Source organism: Trachypithecus francoisi, unplaced genomic scaffold, assembly GCF_009764315.1.
Source record: "Trachypithecus francoisi isolate TF-2019V2 unplaced genomic scaffold, Tfra_2.0 Lachesis_group20, whole genome shotgun sequence".
NCBI lineage: Eukaryota > Metazoa > Chordata > Mammalia > Primates > Cercopithecidae > Trachypithecus > Trachypithecus francoisi.
Genome location: NW_022681466.1, coordinates 45371607 through 45390576, shown reverse-complemented (window position 1 = coordinate 45390576; position 18970 = coordinate 45371607). Strand labels below are relative to the sequence as shown.

Sequence of the window (18970 nt, the reverse complement as noted above, 5' to 3'; positions counted from 1 at the left end):
TTTTCTTAAACGGCTTGTGATTTTTTGTTTTTTACCTAAGAAATCTTTAAGAACCTGTTGTTTAATCCAACAACAAAATGATTTTCTCCTATGTCTTCTCCCAGAAATTTTATACATTTAAGTCTATGATCCATTTTGAGTTAATTTGCATATATGATGTCAGGTATCTTTTTTCTTGCAATTTTATTTTTTATTTTTTTGTAGAAACGAGGTCTCACTAATGTTGCCCAGGCTGGTCTCGAACTCTTGGTATCAAGTGATCCTCCTGCCTCACCCTCCCAGAGTGCTGAGATTACAGGCATGAGGCACTGTGCCTGGCCTTCTTTGCAGGATATACATATATATATATCAGTCAGGTGTGGTGGCACACACCTGTAGTCCCAGCTACTAGGGAACCTGAGTCAGGAGGATCACTTGAACCAGGAGGTAGAGGTTGCAGTGAGCCAAGATGGCACCACTGCACTCCAGCCTGGGTGACAAAGCGAGACCCTGTTTTTTTTAAAAAAAAAAAAAAAAGTGTGTGTGTGTGTATGCCTGCAGGGCCCTATTGTGAATTTGTTACACAATTACTGCAACTTAAATAGTGCCACCACCCCACAATATGGCAAGCTAAATAGAAACTCAGTTATGCTAAAGCTGGTTGAGGGCATTATAGAAGATTAGCATGGAAAGGGCCCTTCATTTCGCACTCCGTTCCATTCATTTTTGTCAGGTCACTTTCTTATCTTCACCATATTGTCAGATCTGTTTTACTGCTCTAGCCTTACTTCCCTCAGTCTCCTGCAGCATCTTCCCTGTCAGCTAGATCCCTTCTTCTCTGGATGAAGTCCTCTTCATTGACCAGCTTTCTCACTTGGTTCGTTCTCTGACAGAGTGAGGATCTGTCTGCTTTTTTCTTGACTATTAGGGGATAGGAAAAAGCTCTCATTCTCTGCAACCATTTGTCACTAAGGCCATAAAGACATTGAACTAACTGCCTTATGGGAGTTCATTATTGGAAGTCTTCAGGAGTTTACACATTTATATACAAAGTAAGTAGGCCAGTGCATTTGAGTCTTGGCTCATGTGTAATGATCTTTAATGCATATTGAAAAATTATTCTCAAGTAAGGATAACACACCTCAGGTCATTTACAGTCTCAAAGGTTTGTCAGTATACTTAAAACAATACTGGGAACAGTTCAGGATTGAAGGAGAGTAAAGAATCATGCAGTAAGTGCAATGTCTGATGTTTGATTGGATTCTGAATTTTTTTAAGCCATGTTATGATTGGGACATTGTAAAAATGTGTATATGGACCACATAGTAAACAATGATAATATTAAGTTCCATTGTGTGATAATAGTATTCTAGTTATGTAGGAGAATGCCTTGGTTCTTAGGGGCTACACACTGAAGTATTTAATGGTGAAGGGTCATTATGTCTGCAACTGACTCTCACATGGCTTGTCTAGAACACGTGGAGAGCAAATGTGGTAAAGTATTAGCAACTGTTGATTCTAGATGAAAATTATACAGGTGTTCATTATACCATTCAAAAATGCTTTCCAGCCATCCTGTACTTCTAGCTACTCAGGAGGCTGAGGTGGGAGGATCAGTTGAGCACAGGAGGCAGAGGCTGCAGTGAACTGAGATTGCACCGTTGCACTCAGCCTGTGTAACAGAGCGAGACCCGGCCTCAAAACAAACAAAAGAAACACCTTTGTATCAGAGTTAAGGTTGCTGTATAATAAAATGCTGGGTTATGGTTCTGGGTCCAGTCCCCATGAAGATCAGAGGCTTCCACTGGACCCAAAGGAGTAATACTAGTCACTTGTGATTATTCCTCTGTAGGTTTGAAAGATGTGTCAGGCCAACTTATTGGATGCAGTTGTAATCTAAAACTCTATACATTGTACCCCCAACTCATAGACTTCATGTATCCATGAAACACTCTTCTGTCTCCACAGTGTTAATGTGGCCCTAATAAAGCCATCCTTTTGGAGGACTCAGAAAAGGCCCCCCACAACCACTGCAACATAATAATTATAATTATAGTATAGGGCATGGTGGCTCAAGCCTGTAATCCCAGGACTTTGGGAGGCCGAGGCGGGCGGATCACAAGGTCAGGAGATCGAGACCATCCTGGCTAACACGGTGAAACCCTGTCTCTACTAAAAATACAAAAAAAATTCCCCGAGCGTGGTGGCGGGCGTCTGTAGTCCCAGCTACTCAGGAGGCTGAGGCAGGAGAATGGCGTGAACCCGGGAGGTGGAGCTTGCAGTGAGCCGAGATTGTGCCACTGCACTCCAGTCTGGGAGACACAGCGAGACTCCGTCTCAAAAAAAAATAATAATAATAATAATTATAGTAGTTAACTGCTATTGAGCACTCCCTGTGTGCCAGGCATTTTTCAGGTATTGATTTATTTATTCCTCAAAATTCATTAGAGGTAGGTACTGTTATAATGACAAGGCCGAGAAACAGAGATTAAGCAATTTGCCCAAATTCACATTATTAGCAGAGCTGGGATTTAAGCCTAGTCTGGCTGTGGAATCTGTATTCTTAATGTCCATGCTATACTCCCTAAGATTAACCTTTTACTCCAGTTACAGGGATTGTTTTTATCTCTCTGAAACTGCCCCCAATAAGCCATAACAATAAATCAATTAATTGTCTTGGTTATCTCTTCTTCCCAAATTTACATTTTGAATAAAAATTCAAACATGCCAGAAAGATGAAAGAACAGTACAGAATCCAATCGAAGATCAGGCACTGCATGTCATGTCTTCGTTTCCTTTCATCTAAAACATTCCTCTACTTTCTTTGATCTTTCATGACATTGGCATGTTTTAAGAGTCAAAGATAGTTGTCTTGTAGATTGTCCCACAATGTATATTTGTCGGTTTCCTCATGATGAGATTCAAGTTCAGGTTTTTTGGAAAAATACTGCATAGGTGATGTATCCTTCCTGCCTCGTAACCACAGGTGGCCTGTAATACTACGTTTGATCACTTAATTAAGGTGATCTTCCAGGTCTCTCCATTGTAATTATTTTGCTGGGTGCAGTGGCTCACACTTGTAATCCCAGCACTTCGGAAGGCCGAGATGGGAGGATTGCTTGAGTCCAGGAATTCTACACCAGCCTGAGCAACATGATGAAACTGTCACTACTAAAAATACAAAAATACAAAAAAATGAAAAAAAAAAAATCAGCTGATCATGCTGGTGTAAGCCTATACTCCCAGCTACTCAGGGGGCTGAATTTGGAGGATCACTTGAACCCAGCGGGGGTGAGGTTTCAATGAGCTATAATTTTGCCACTGTATTTCAGCTGGGCAACAGAGTGAGACCTTGTCTCATAAAAAAAAAATACTAATTTTCCCCTTGATAATAAATAATCTGTGGGTTGGTACTTTGAGTTCAGTGAAGATCGTGTTCTCAAATGTCTTTTCACCCAAATGTGCATCAATGATAATCCTTGTCTGAACGAATTTTTATTACACTGGTGGTTGCAAAGTGACACTTGGTAAAATTCTGTCATTACTTCTACATTTACTAGCTGGCACTATTTTGTTGAAGAAAAACTCCCCCTCTTTCTTTCTGAATATCACTCTTCATGGATTCTTCTTTATATTAACTATGTTGTAACTTATTGTTGTTATTCTTTTGAATGATGGAATTGTCCAGATTTGACTAATGCAATCTGTTATTTTTTAACCCCACAATCCAGGTTAAACTATTTTTAACGCCCAGAGTAATTTATAATATTTCCCACTCCCAAGAGGAATTGAGACAGGGACTCCAGAAGTTGGGGACTTACTCAGACTCTTCTTAGAAGTCTACCTTCTTCCTGTGTAGTTTCAGCCAAAAGTGAGACTTTTTTTTTTTTTTTTTTTTTTTGAGACGGAGTCTCGCTGTCACCCAGGCTGGAGTACAGTGGCCGGATCTCAGCTCACTGCAAGCTCCGCCTCCCAGGTTCACGCCATTCTCCTGCCTCAGCCTCCCAAGTAGCTGGGACTACAGGCGCCGGCCACCACGCCCGGCTAGTTTTTGTATTTTTTAGTAGAGACGGGGTTTCACTGTGTTAGCCAGGATGGTCTCGATCTCCTGACCTCGTGATCCGCCCGTCTCGGCCTCCCAAAGTGCTGGGATTACAGGCTTGAGCCACTGCGCCCGGCCAAAAGTGAGACTTTTGAGTTGGGAAGAGATACTTCTGAATTAAACTACTGATCAGTGTCACCCAATTCTAATCCCAACCACCTTTATTCTAGGCATACCATACTCACTGCCATGCTTACCCTTTGGTTGGGCACCTTTGCCCTCCTTCCTATTGGCCTTCTGGTTCCTACCCGACTGTCCATCCATAAGCTTTAATAACACCTTTTGACCCACCCCTGTGAAAGCATTGGCCTGCCTCCTTTACGTACTCAAGTAACCTCTTTACCACTAATTTATTGTTCTTTGTTTTCATCTATAGGATCTTACCTAGCCATATGGCCTGCTGCCTCTGCCAATTTAAAAACAGCATTGAGGCTGTCTGCAAGACAGTCAAGCTGCATTGCAACAGCGCATGTCTGACAAACACCATACATTGTCGTGAGTCCAAATTGCCTGGTGATCAATTATTACATTATTTTAAGTATTTGTTTTTAAACTTTTTATTTATAATGATAAAATTTTAAGCTATTGATATTATTGCTTTATTTTTATTTACTCATTCAGAGTTAAACTCCCTCAGCTTCTGAACTATTCCCTTGCTGAGAGTCAGGTTCTCAGTTACTATTACAAAATTTAATAACAGAACTCTTCCATATGCACAAAGGACCAAAAGAAAGGAATGGGACAGCTAGGGAGCAACATTAACATCCACACACTGTACTGTGCTGTCTGCTTGGTGCTTTGCCCCCAGTGATAATTTCTTCATACAGTGCAATGTAGTTTCTAAGCTGGTTTTATATCCATGAGGTCTCGAGTACTCTCAGCCTTGCAAGACAGATGTAGATCCAGTTTTGGGTTTTTGGTTTTATAGTTTTAGAGTACAAGTGATGCTGTTTTATTTGAAGCCTGAGAGCTTCTGGTTCCATAACCAGAAGTTGCTGCCTGGCTCTTCTAATGGAATGGAGGGCTTTTTCCATGCTTAGACCGTCCAATGCTGAACTTGCTCTGAATTCAAACCTTTCTCTTCACAGAACAAATGCTCAAGTGCTTTCAGGAGTTTTTCTGTAGATTAGGTTTATTAGCACCAACTTCATGACTTCCAAAATGTGACTGCTTTCATGTCCAGATAGCTTGAATACAGGCATCTACCAGTAATATGGGGTGGATAATTAATAGTGCTTGGCTACACAAAGTCAGTGGTGCTTATTTTTAAAACCTTTTTTTTTTTTTAAACCAATTATTCCCTTCTCCTGAAGAGGTGGGCAGAAAAGCATTGGTAATCTCCTTTTACAGATGAGGAAAAACAAGACCAGAGGTGCTAAGTGCTGTACCTTGTGCCAGGTCTTCTGTCTTCAATTCTGGGTTCTCTCCAAGCCCATGTTTCTCCTTTCTCACAATATTTACTACTTCCTCTGACCCTCAGCACCACCCAAAATACTTTTAATTCTGGAAAAGAAAGCCAGCTGCACACTGGCACACTTGACCTTCATGCAAACAGAAGCTTTGGATGGTTCCCAATCCAGAATATTAGAGATAAAATGAAATCAAAGTAGGCAACTGATAAAAGTTGCTTTTTCCCTTCTGCATTATAGGATCTCAAGTAATGTTTATCCAGAAACTGCTATCATACCATAGATTCATTGTACATTCAACAACATAGGCATATAATCTGGCAAATTAAAAAACTCAACCTATACCCCAAATCCCTGCCCAAATTTAAGAACTAGGGTGGACACAGTGTTTTTTCCCATGTCACATTTTCTGTGATGGGGCTACAGTATGTGGGAGCAGAGAATGGGGTGGGTGAGTGGAGCACGTGCCAGATGAGGATCTATCAGCAATGGGAGGGGCTCTCCACATTAGCATCTCCACCCTGCTCCTCTCAGAGAACCACCTTCCATTGCATTCAGCTGTGATGGTAGCAAGAACACGGGCACACTGAGCACAAGGAGAGAGGGAGCCTTGTGCTCTCTCTGCATGTGAGGCAGGACAGCACAGGGTATGGAGCAGTCTGCAGAGAGGCCAGCTCATCAGGGAAGCACTTGTCTTCCACCTTGGGCTTTGACTGAGCATTGGGCAACTGGCCCCTGGGGATCAACGGAATAATCCTAGGCAGAGTTACTCTGTGTCACATTATGCAATGTTCCAAGTAGGTGGCCATGTTTTCAAAAGATGTCTTTTTCTCCTTTTGTTGTTGCCATTTCGTAGGTTTAGGATTGGGTGTGTGTTTCTCCTCTCTGAATGGCACTCGAATGTTTGCTGATTCCTACTCTGTGTGACTGGGGCGTATAGCTGTGGACTGATGGATGCCGTCCCATCATCTTTCATGATCAAAGCAGTCTCTTCTTTTTTCACAGCTGAAGAAGCATCTGTAGGGAATCCAGAAGGAGCGTTCATGAAGGTATTACAGGCCCGGTGGAAGCACACGAGCACTGAGCTGACTATTGAGCCGGAGGCGCCCTCAGACAGCAGTGGCATCAACTTGTCAGGCTTTGGGAGTGAGCAGCTAGACACCAGTGACGAGAATGAAGTTATCAGTGCACTAAGTTACAGCTTGCCTTATTTCTCAGCGGTAAATCTAGATGTGAAATCAACGTTGTTACCGTTCACTAAACAGCTTTCTTCAAATGTACAAGATGGAGACAGGCCCCTGAGTATTTTGAAAAACAATATAAAGAGCCCCTCTCTTCAACCTGCATCCAACAACCCAACTTACAAAATTTATGAAAGTAAATTGAGAAAGCTGTACTTGCTGGAAAATACGTTAGATGCAGAAATACAGAAAAAAATCAATGAAGTTAAAAGGGAAGAAAAAACTGCCATGCTTATGCAGACCAGCTCTCTAGGTAACAAACTTAAACGCCAAATATTTGAAAAGAAATTAGAAACTGTCCAACCACAGGAAAACAGCCTGGCAAAGATTCAAAGTATAGGCAACAACCTGCAGAGAGTGAACAGAGTCCTCACGGGCCCAACGAGCATCCTGAAAAGGCACTTCAAAGAGGTGGGAAAGCAGAATACCAGGAGGGAAGAGGGTGTGCAGGCATTTGTGGAGAATGCTGCCCAAGAAAAAAGGCTCTGGAGCCCAGTCCCAGGGGAGCTGGAACAGCCTCACATAGAGCAGGGGCGTGAGAAGTTAGTGGAAAACACCATCTACACCAAGCCTTCGTTCACCCAACAGCTTAACGCAGCAGTCTCCTCTTTGCTGAAACCCTTCTCTATGGGCGAGCCTTCTGTCTCCACCCCTGCAAAAGCCCTACCTCAGGTCAGAGACAGATCAAAAGACTTAACCCACGCCGTTTTCATTTTAGAAAACGCAAAGGCTCGAGTTAAAAATATGAAGGCTGCCAAACCAATCGTACATCCCAGAAAAAACTACCGCTATCATAAAACTCGCTCCCGCCTGGCCCACAGAACACCCAAGGCCAAAAAGAGTCGAAAGTTCAGAAAGAAAAGTTATCTCGATAGACTGATGCTCGCAAACAGGCCGCTGTTCTCTGCAGCGAAGAGCCTCATAAATTCCCCTTCACAAGGGGCTTTTTCATCATTAGGAGACCGGAGTCCTCAGGAAAATCCTTTTCTGGAAGGATTTGCTCCTTCAAAACGTTTTACAGAAAAGACAAATGTAAAAGACACAACTGCAAGAAATGCCTTTGAAGAAAACATTTTTATGGAAAACACTATTATACCAGAAGTCACCATCTCTGAAAAGACAAACTACAATCCTCCTCCTGAGGCAGATTCCACTGGGACTGCGTTCAACTTAGGGCCATCTGTTAAACAAACCAATCCAACACAATGGGAATACAACAACGTGGGCACTGACCTGTCCTCCGAACCCAAAAGCTTCGATTACCCGTTGCTCTCGTCTGCAGGTGATCAGTTTGAAATTCAGCTAACCGAGCAGCTACGGTCCCTCATCCCCAACAACAATGTGAGAAGGCTCATTTCTCATGTTATCCGGACCTTGAAGATGGACTGCTCTGACACCCATGTGCAAGTGACCTGTGCCAAGCTCATCTCCAGGACAGGCCTCCTCATGAAGCTTCTCAGTGAGCAGCAAGATGTAAAGGCGTCCAAGGCAGAATGGGATACGGAACAGTGGAAAACTGAGAACTATATCGATGAGAGCACGGAAGCCCAGAGTGAACAGCAAGAGCAGAGGTTGAGTGAGGTGAGGACCACACAGAAACATGAGACCCAGATTTCCTGTCATTTAGCGTATGCCAGGAAAGTGCCCACACAGGAGAACCTGGGATGCCCAGGCCACAGCCTGTCTTGGCCATGTAACTTTGGCCATGACTGTGATCTCCCACTTTGCTCATTTAGAGAGTGAAATAGATTAGTACACAAGATGAACTGTAGGTGAGGTGGGGTGGCTCACGCCTGTAATCCCAGCACTTTGGGAGGCCGAGGTGGGTGGATCACTTGAGGTCAGGAGTTTGAGACCAGGTTGGCCAACATAGTGAAACCCTGTCTCCACAAAAATAAAAAAATTAGCTGGGGTGATGACACATGCCTGTAGTCCCAGCTACTTGGGAGGCTGAGGTGGGAGGATCACCTGAGCCCAGGGAAGTCGAGTCTAGTGAACTGTGTTTGCATCACTGTACTCCAGACTAGGTGACAGAGTGAGACTCTGTCTCAAAAAAATAAAAAAAGAACCAGTAAGCTACTCACCTGGAATACTGGGGTTTTGAATAGTTAGTTCTCTCTTTTTTTTTTAATTGTTCTTTCTTTCTTTTTTTTTTTTTTTAGCTCACAAAAGAAGTTCCACGGTCTGGATATAACACCAAACTCATCTTGGCATTATTTGTGACCGCAGTACTAACGACTTTCATTATAATTTTCTGCCTCATTCAGGTAAGGACAACAATTAATTCAGGTTTTCAGAATGCAGTCTTGTCTTTGTGTGGATTCAGAGCCCACAAACTCAAAACCGAAGCTGCTTTCCCACCTGCTGCTACTTGACATTCTTCTTCAGTCGGTTAAGGCTGAGGTACGCTTTGTTCTTTTACTGCAGTGTATATTCCAGGATTTTAAAGGATCCTCGCTTCCAGGAGGTCTCTGTGAATTGAAACCAAGTTAATCCCACTAGACTATTTTAAGAAGTTGATATAATAGCAAAATTTCTCCCACCCAAAACGATGTCAACAATTGGATGTACTCACCAAGTCACCCCTTACTCTTATTTCCTTGTTGCTGGAATGATGAGAGACGTATAATCTCCACCCTCACGGAGTTGTCATCACCCTGGAGAGGAAGGAGACAGCCAAAAGAGAGAAATATTGTCTTGTAGACTTACTAGATTCACACAGTGTCATCCTTTTCCAGTGTGTAAGACGTTGTCTAAATAGGTCCAGTTAAAGCACTACAGGGTAGCCATCTTTTAAAAAAGTTGATGGCCACATTTTTAAGTTCATAGGGGAGGGGGAGCATCTCATACTCCAGCCTCCTGAACCTAGGCCCTCAGTGAGATGTGTCACCATTTCTTGGACACCATGTGAGAGACATTCCCCCTTGGATCAGAGATGCTCAACCTGCATCAACATTTCTAAAGCCTACATCTGGCTACTCTGGGGCGAGTCCTGTTCACAGTGCCCATTCCTGGAGCTTGCCTCTGTTTGCCTTTTGTTCGATTACATGATCCCCAAGAGGCCACTGCTAGCATATTGGAAGAGTGATTTAATAAACTGGCAACCTTACTTGCCTCATTTACCATTTTCATTATTGTGGCAGCCCTCCATTCCAGCCAGATCAGCCCCTCACCATACCCCAGTCACACCATCCGCATTTCTGCTTTTGTGTGTTTGTCCATCTAAAATGCCCTTATTTCACTCTGCCTGTGGGAATCCTGTGAATCTCTCAAAAGCCAACTCAGGTTCATCTTTCTTCTTGACACCTTCCCTGAATATTCCAGCCCTCCTGAGCCTAGTCCCTTTGTGAGATTTGTCACCATTTCTTGGACACCATATGAGAGACTTCAGAGGCTGAAGTGGGAGGATTGCTTGAGCCTGGAAGGTTGAGGATGCAGTGAGCTGTGATCATACCACTGCACTCTAGCCTGGACAACAGCGAGACCCTGTCTCACAAACAGCTGCCACCAAAAACTATCTTGGGATTTGAACAGGATTACATTAAATTTGTAGATTAATTTGAGAATTGACATCTGTATGACATTCTAGGAATGTGCTATCTCACGTCCTGTATTCATTTCTTGTTAATGTCTTTCAGAGGAGCTTTAGTGTTTCCATATATAGATCTTACACATCTTTTGTTAGATAAAAGATCTTTGTATTTTGGTTTCTAAATACTTCATACATTTGTATTGCCATTGTAAATGGGATCTTTCCTATTGAATTCTCATTACTTCCAGTAAAATCTTAGTTGATTCTCTTAGGCTTCTTTAGCTAACATTTATCATCTAATATGCAAATAATGATAGTTTTGTCTGTTCGTTTCCAATACTTCTACTCTTTCCTTCCTTTCCCCTTTCCTTTTTCCTTTCTTTTCCCTTTTTTTTTTCCTTCTTAGGGCCTTGTTGTCACCCTGGCTGGATAGCAGTGGTGTGATCTAGCTCACTGTAACCTCAATCTCCTGGGCTTAAGGGATCCTCCTGCCTCAGCTTCCTGAGTGGCTAGGACTACAGGCAGGCAGCTAATTTAAACAATTCGTTTGTAGAGACAAGGTCTTGCTATGTTGCCCGGGCTGGTTTTCCTGCCACTTCAGAGGAAGGACTGAGGTTTTCTTTTTCTCCTACTTTTAAGAGTTTTTATTAGAAATTATCTGTTGAATGTTATCTAAAACAGTCAATAAAATGTATTAAGTGCTAGCTGCCTGTAAGACCCTAAGTTAGATACAGTCAGCCTCTTCATCAGTCATGTCCACATCTTCAGATTCAACTAGATGAGGCTGAATATTTGAAGGAAAAAAACAATAAAAATACAAATAGAAAGTACAATATAACAGCTGTCACCGCTGTACAATATCTACACATTTTATTAGTGATGACTTAAAGTACATGGGGCCAGGCATGGTGGCTCACACTTATAATCCCAGCACATTGGGAGGCCAACCTGGGCAGCATAGTGAGACTTTGTCTTTACTTAAAAAAAAAAAAAAAATAGGTGTGGTGGTATACACCTGTAGTCCCAGCCACTCAAGAGGCTGAGGTGTGCAGATCACTGGAGCCCAGGAAGTTGAGGCTGCAGTGAGCTGTGATTGTGACACTGCACTCCAGCCTGAGCAACAGAGGGCGATCCTGTCGCTAAGTAAATATGGGGGGATGTGTGTTGGTTATATGCAAATACTGCACCATTATATGTAAGGGATTGAGCATCCACAGATTCTGGCATGGTGTGGGGGTGGTATCCTAGAACCAGTCCCCCGCAAGATAGCAAGGATGACTGAACTGTGGAAGAATCAAAGCTCTGTTAAAACAGCATACAATTCCTGTCTTCAAACAAGTTATCTCCTCAGGCAGACGAGACTTAAAATGAATAAAAGGAATGAATACAGATTTGCAGATGGTGGTTGTTGTGATAGATAATCTTAATTGTGTTTTATTCCAAAACAGATTTATTGTCACCGACGAAGGTCATCAAAAGATGAAGAAGGATTTTCAAGGTAAATATTAGTTTGGTGATTTTTTTTTTTCTTTTGAGATGGAGTTTCCCTCTTGTTGCCAGGCTGGAGTGCAGTGGCGCGATCTCGGCTCACCGCAACCTCCACTTCCCAGTTTCAAGCGATTCTCCTGCCTCAGCCTCCCGAGTAGCTGGGATTACAGGCATGCGCCATCACTAGTCTCACGACGTTTTAATTAGAATTTTAGAATTAGAGGAGAGCTTAGAACTCTGCCCTTATTTTTCAGTGAGGAAACTGCCCAAGACAGGACAAATACTTAGTTACCCTAATGCTTAGCCTGGCTTCAGTGAAATTAGCTCCCCAGCCAAAAGCTGAGCCGGATGGAACTAACAAGGACACATCTGTTGTCCCCAGCCCTTTGGGGAGGTGGGGAGGGACAGGAAGGGGAAAGGTTTTGGTGCCTGTTCCTGCTGATGGTGGGCATCAGGCCAGGCCAGGGTCGTCTTGGAGGCTCTGGGGAAGGGGTAGGGAAGGCCACCGGGTGTGGGAGTGACGGCACTCGTCTCCTTCAAGGCTGATGGAAGGTAGAATATGTGAGTCCTTCCTCTAAAGTGGCAGGAAACACTACTTTTTCAATTTTCTTTTTTTTTTCTCCTGGATCCTAGAAGTGAGGAAACACTATCTTCTCATCTTACTGGTTTTTGGGCCCCACTCTATTCCTTTTATGCAAACCTCACAGAATTTTAACTAGAAAGGCCAGGCAGGATGGCTCACACCTGTAATCCCAGCACTTTGGGAGGCTGAGGTGGATCACTTGAGGTTAGGAGTTCAAGACCAGCCTCATCAACATGGTGAAACCCCATCTCTACTAATCTCCACTGAAAATACAAAATTAGCTGGGTGTGGTGGCGCAGGCCTATTAGTAATCCCAGCTACTCAGGAGGCTGAGGCAGGAGAATTGCTTGAACCCAGGAGGCGGAGGTTGTTGCAGTGAGCCAAGATCGCACCGTTGCACCCAGCCTGGGGAGCAAGAGCAAAACTGTCTCAAACAAAAAAACAAAAAAAGGAATTTTAACTACAAGAGACCTTAGACAGTATTTCGTCATTTTATGACAGGAAAACTGAGAAAGAGAAAGGGAGAGTGTCTTGCCCCATGGTCACACAATGCACTCTGGCTTTTTCTATTTTATTCAAATTCAAAAAGAACATGTTGTCCTTTAAACTGATTTCACAGCTCACTCACCAGCCACAGTCACCCGTATGAAGACTGTGAGATAGATAACTTGGCTACCTGCACTCAGGCATTTGCTTGAGGTGATCCAACTTACAGAATAAAGTATCTAGAAAGAAAAGAACCACTCCATCTCCCACCCCCCATCAAATGATGCCTGTGAGACTAAGTCCGAAGGGGACTGATATAAAATGCTTCTGCCCAGCATGGCTGTGCAGTTTGTTGACTGTACAGGGGCACTTGGCCAAGGGGGTGACTGGGACTGAACATCCTGCCCATGCTCCATGCTGAGCCGCATACAAAGTCCCCCCAGTATATTGTGGGGCCCTTCTGAACAGACATGGAGAGTTTCTGAAAGTCCCACATGCATGGGATTATTTTCAGGACCCCAGGTATGTGGTCTGCAGTGGTTCTTCTCACTGTGATTGTGGACTGAGGTACTCATTTAGTCCTAATAAGACCAGAGAAGTACATTGTGAGAGACGTGGGAAATGGCAGCTCACTCACTGTCTTGTGCATGTGTCTCCCCAGGGGCGTTTTCAGATTTCTGCCACGTAGGAGATGCTGTTCGCCAAGTGAGACTCAGGTACTTTGGAGGATTCATTGCTGTGGCCAGGGAAAGCAGAGGACATGCAAAATTAATACTTCCCTTACTATCTTCTAGGATGGATCTTTCGTATTCAGACAGCCGCTCTGGCTTAAAGATATGTACAAACCTCTCAGTGCCCTAAGAGTCAATAACCAGGTAGAGAAGCTGCACAGGAAGTCATCTAATGAGGAGGAGATCCTCAGCAGGGACTCTGGGTAAATGATGGGCCCTCACAGTTCCCAACTAAAATGAGGAGGGGGTGAGAAGGTTAACTGCTCCTTTCAAGAATCAAAACCTTGGCATTATTATTCTTACCCCAGGTACAGCAAAGCCCCAACAGAGACTGGGGAGGAGAGTGAAGCCCAGTCATAGGAGAAGAAAGAGTGACCCCAGCCCGCCTCAGACCTCCTGCGAAAATACATAGGATAAACAACAAGAGCCATCAAAAAGAAAAGCAGGACTGAAGCCAGCGGTCCACGCATCCACAGAGGCAGCGGGCAGAGGAAGCACGGGGCCGTCATTCCCTCCCTTGTTGCCCAGTCGTACTAGTCACCCAGACCTGAAAACATATCCTCAGGGGTGGAGATTTTACAATTAAATACTGTTGTTCTCTTGTTCTGCGTGCCCTCTCCCTTGGTTCATCAAGCAGCAGTCATATAATACCACATACTTGACCTCCTGCCCACAGGTGAACTCCCACCTCCTGGCCCCTCTCATAGGATCACTGGGCCTGCCTGCACTGTGGGGCCAAGCTCTGTCTTTTTCCCAAGCCCTCAAGCCCACGCATGAATGTTCATCCAGACTTGGTGGGTCGCTTTTCACCCTTACAAGATGGCAAAAGATTCACTTGGTTTTTTAAAAATTTGTTTTTCTTTTTAAAAATCCCAACCCTTGGATAGCAGGGAGACGCTGGAGGGGTAGGGTCAGGAAGAGTGTGTGAGAGCAGTCATTTCCCAAGACTGCCATCCGCGGGGCTGTATTTCAGAAAACACACTGGTGGGGCTACCTCTCCATTCACATGTACTGCCCTAGCCTCTCCCCATCCCCCGCTGATGCACACCCATAGCTGCACTGTTCCATAACGGCAGCAGAATGCTGCAGAAGGCGCAAGGATTCCTCCACTCCACCTTCAAAGAAAAAGTCACTAATCACATTTGGTAGGTTAGGGAACATTGAACACAAATGAACTCAGGCAGTTGGTAACAGGAGGAAAAGAATGGCGCTAACTGCAGAACAGCTGCCCCCCACCTTCCCAGGAGCAGGGTGACTGGGAAGCAGCCCCGTGTGTGTGCTGGTCGGGGTTCTGAGCAAAGTGAGCCACTCATCAGTTCCAATGAGTTTGCTGATGCTGGACAAAAGACACCTGTTGTCTTGCTGCCTGCCCCAGTTACCTCCCAAAGTTCCTTACTGAGAATGAAAAGCATCTTTCTCTGTGTAGTGACTTCAGTGGGCCAACAAATATTTGAGTTTAAAGCACAAGACTAAATAGTCATGGGCAGAGCAGCAGCTAACATTTACAATTTGCTTACTTGATGCTAAACCCTGGGTTAGGCATTTTACAGTCATATCAATTAGCCCAGCAATTCATGGAAGAATAGTTTTAAAATCACCTGACACTTTGGGAGGCCGAGGCGGTCGGATCGCAAGATCAGGAGATGGAGACCATCCTGGCTAACACGGTGAAACCCCGTCTCTACTAAAAATACAAAAAAAACTTAGCCAGGCATGGTGGCGGGAGCCTGTAGTCCCAGCTACTCAGGAGGCTGAGGGAGGAGAATGGCGTGAACCTGGGAGGCAGAGTTTGCAGTGAGACAAGATCACGCCACTACACTCCAGCCTGGGCCACAGAGCGAGACTGTCTCAAAAAAAAAAAAAAAATCATCATCTGACAGGCTGGGTGCAGTGGCTCATGCCTGTAACCCCAGCACTTTGGGAGGCTGAGGTAGGTGAACCACCTGAGGTCAGGGGTTCAAGACCACCCTGGACAACATGGAAAAACCCTGCCTCTACTGAAAAAAATACAAAAATTAGCTGGGGGTGGTGATGCACGCCTGTAATGCCAGTTACTCAGGAAGCTGAGGGAGGGAGAATTGCTTGAACCCGGGAGGCGGAGGTTGCAGTGAGCTCAGACTGGGCCACTGCACACCAGCCTGGGCAACAGCGAGAGTCCATCTCAAAAAAAAAAAAAAAAAGCCAAGACTAGAGATCCTTGCAGTGCTGGTCTCCCAAAGTCTGGATTCCAAGCACTTCCAGGTTCCTATTTTGGCATATTTACATAATTTCACACTTTGATACTTATAATTTTTTTATATAACAAAAACATTTATGAATCTCAAGTGTGTACTTTTCTTTCAGAGAGGGTTGATCTGTCACCCAGGCTGGACTGCAGTGGTGCATTCATAGTTCACTGCAGCCTCAAGCTCTTGGGCTCAAAAGATCCTACCTCAGCCTCCAGAGTAGCTGGGGGTCTACAGGCGTGTACCACCATGCCAGCTACAATTCTTATTATGCCCAAATGCTATCCCACCATATTTCTAAAAATTCCCAAAATAAGATTCTACCTTGCCCCCAGTTTGTCCTCAATTGAGCAGCTTTGTGTAAGTCCAGAGTTTCTGCTGAGCCAGCCTGTGGATAAACTGTCTCTCCCAAGCTGGTGCCCATCCCTGCCTGTAGCCTGGGAGTTGGAGGGGCGCCCAGCGTCACGTGGAACAAAACATGACTGCCTAGGGCTACCTCTGTCTCCATCTCACTGATGGCAAATCACAGCTCAGTCAGCCAGGTCTTAAGTGAGACCTGAGTGCAAGAGAGAGGTAGACATAAGGCCAACAGCTACTAAATCAATGAAAATTCTGATTCCAATGAAACCTGCCAGAGAAATAAAGCATTTTTAAAAGATGATGAAATAAGGCGATATCTGATTAGAGCAAACATGATGCAGACAGGAAATGCAGCGGTTCAGAGGAGGGAAGGTCAGGCCGCCTGGGGAGAGTCCATGAAAAAGATGGAATGTGCCAGACACTGTGCCTGGTGCTGGGAAAGAGTTGACTAGGACAGCATCCCTTTCCTCAAAGGGCTCCTAGACTGGGGGGAGGGCTGGACATCTGAATACATCCTGAGGAGATAGTGTGGGATGGCACGGTGGCAGTGGAGCCAGCCCTGGTTCTGCTCTTGGTTGGCTGGGAAGGAGTAGATGTAAGGGATGGCTTAGAAGAAGGGAAGTGGAAGAAAAGTTTTCTGAGCTGACAAGAGGAAGGAAAGGCCTCCTAGACAGGACACTACAAAGGCAGAGAAGCCCTAAGCAGAGTAAACATCAGACTCCACAGGTTAAGGGCTCAGTCACACAGGACCGCCCCCACATCAGACCCCAGGTGCAAGGCCAAGCATCACCTATGCAGCTGTCCCAACAGCTCCCTCCTCAGGTCTGAACATTTGCTAGAACAGCTCATGGAACTCACGAAAACAGTTTTCTTACTATTGCTGATTTATTACAAAGGATATTTTAAAGGACACAAATGAACAGCCAGATGAAGAGATACACATGGTGAGGTCTGGAAAGGTCCTTGTGGAGTTGGGGTGCACCACCCTCCCGGCGTATGGATGCGTTCGCCAACCCGGAAGCTCTCCAAGGCCTGCCTTTCAAGGAGTTTTCTGGAGGCTTTGTCACACAGGCGTGATTGAGCTCCAGCTCCATTCCCTACCCCAGAGGCTGGGGAATGGGGCTGAAAGCACAAAGCTTCCACCCATAGTTAGGTCTTTCTGGTGACCAGACCCAAATAAAGAGCCCACCAAGAGTCACCTCATGAGAACAAAGGACGCTTCTATCACACAGAAAATTCCAAGGGATTTAGGAGGTCTGTGTCAGGAACCAGGTTCAAGGACCGAATGTTAGAATAAAAGATGTGCAACCATAAAAAAACAGCAAGATCATGTCTTTCCCAGGAACACGGATGGAGGCCATTATTCTCAGCAAACCAAGGAACAGAAAACCAAACACTGCATGTTCTTACAAGTGTGAGCAAAATGATGAGAACTCATAAATGCAAAAAAGGGACCAACACACACTAGGCCGTACCTGAGGGTGGAGGGTGGGAGGAGGGAGAGGAGCAGAAAAAACTACTGGGGACTAGGCTTAGTAGCTGGGTGACGAAATAATCTACAATAAACTGCCGTGACACAAGGTTACCTATATAACGAACGTGCACATGTGTCCCCATAATCTAAAAGTTTTTTTGTTTTTTAAAGAAAAAAAGCCCTGGGAGAAAAGAAAAATGATACATTTTTTTAAAAAAAGAAGACAATGCTCCTAGCACCCCCATCATTCAGGAATTTCCAAGGGTTTAGGAGCTTTGTGTTAGGAACTGGGGGCAGAGACCATATATATATTTCTTCTTATGTTACACTACCCCAGATAGGAAAACAGAAATTAGCCATACAAACTCAGCTTATCAGAGGTAAAGATAGACTTCCTCCTCAACATTTAAAGTGTAAATTTATCACTCTGACAATTTACAGCTTAAAACAAGGGACACTGATTGAATATTAGGGACATGTTTAATGTTATATCGTGTAGCCTGCAGGAAAGAACACAGGACTAAGGCTGTAGAATGATACTTTAAATACAATGAGGACTTGGTTTCTAATACAGTCATTATCAATAATGAAGAAAATCACGTGGATTCTAACGTTGATAAGTCAACTCATTCCTGTTGCTTGTTTCTGTGCTATTAGTGAAGTAACTGTTTTAACTATGTGTCTGAGTAGGACACTAGAATGCCTTAGAACGTTTGACTTTCCTGTGTGCTTTATCCCAGTCCATACACAAATATGCACTGTATGTACTGTAGTTATCACCTGCATGGGAATTCTTTACAACTCATATTTTGCTCCCTGATTTTATAAACTTTTTATTGGTAAAAGTGGCTTTGACTGCATGTGCTATACAAAAATTCATTAAAATGTTACACGATGAATTACTTTTTGGTTACCTAAATGCAGTATCAATATTTGCTTTTGTGACACCACATGAATAGTACATCTTAATGTTAACCAGTTATGTGCTAGTATTGGTTTACATAAGAAATATATGTTGTATACAAATATTTCATTAGCTATGAACTTATACTTTAATAGTTCTTTTTACACAGTTACACTATTACCACAGAGAATTTAAAATGCTCTGTTGGCTCTAAAGAATATAGATCATTCCTGTGTTTCACACTGCGTTTGAGCTATGTAGTGAGTACTTGTGAGTGTTCCTGTGTGTGTGAGACTCAGCAATTTTAAGATTTCTCATTGGTGAAATCTATGGTGAAACCCCATCTCTACGAAAAATACAAAAATTAGCCAGGCATGGTGGCGCACGCCTGTAATCCCAGCTACATGGGAGGCTGAGGCAGGAGAACTGCTTGAACGCAGGAGGTGGAGGCTGCCG

The 18970-nt window shown here is 44.1% G+C and overlaps 2 protein-coding genes across 9 annotated transcripts in view; one reads left to right on the top strand and one right to left on the bottom strand.

The window, feature by feature from the left end:
• Positions 1 to 14153, top strand: part of LOC117067478 (leucine-rich repeat-containing protein 37A3-like) — a 50389-nt gene extending 36236 nt beyond the window's left edge. Inside the window, 7 exon segments of the mRNA XM_033184126.1 lie at positions 4458 to 4576; positions 6496 to 8312; positions 8894 to 8998; positions 11712 to 11761; positions 13482 to 13536; positions 13615 to 13754; positions 13860 to 14153. Coding sequence (XP_033040017.1) covers positions 4458 to 4576; positions 6496 to 8312; positions 8894 to 8998; positions 11712 to 11761; positions 13482 to 13536; positions 13615 to 13754; positions 13860 to 13911 — 2338 coding nt within the window. The 3' untranslated portion in view covers positions 13912 to 14153.
• The window catches only part of CDC27 (cell division cycle 27), a 506999-nt gene that overhangs the window by 179341 nt on the left and 308688 nt on the right, over positions 1 to 18970 (bottom strand). The window lies entirely within an intron of this gene.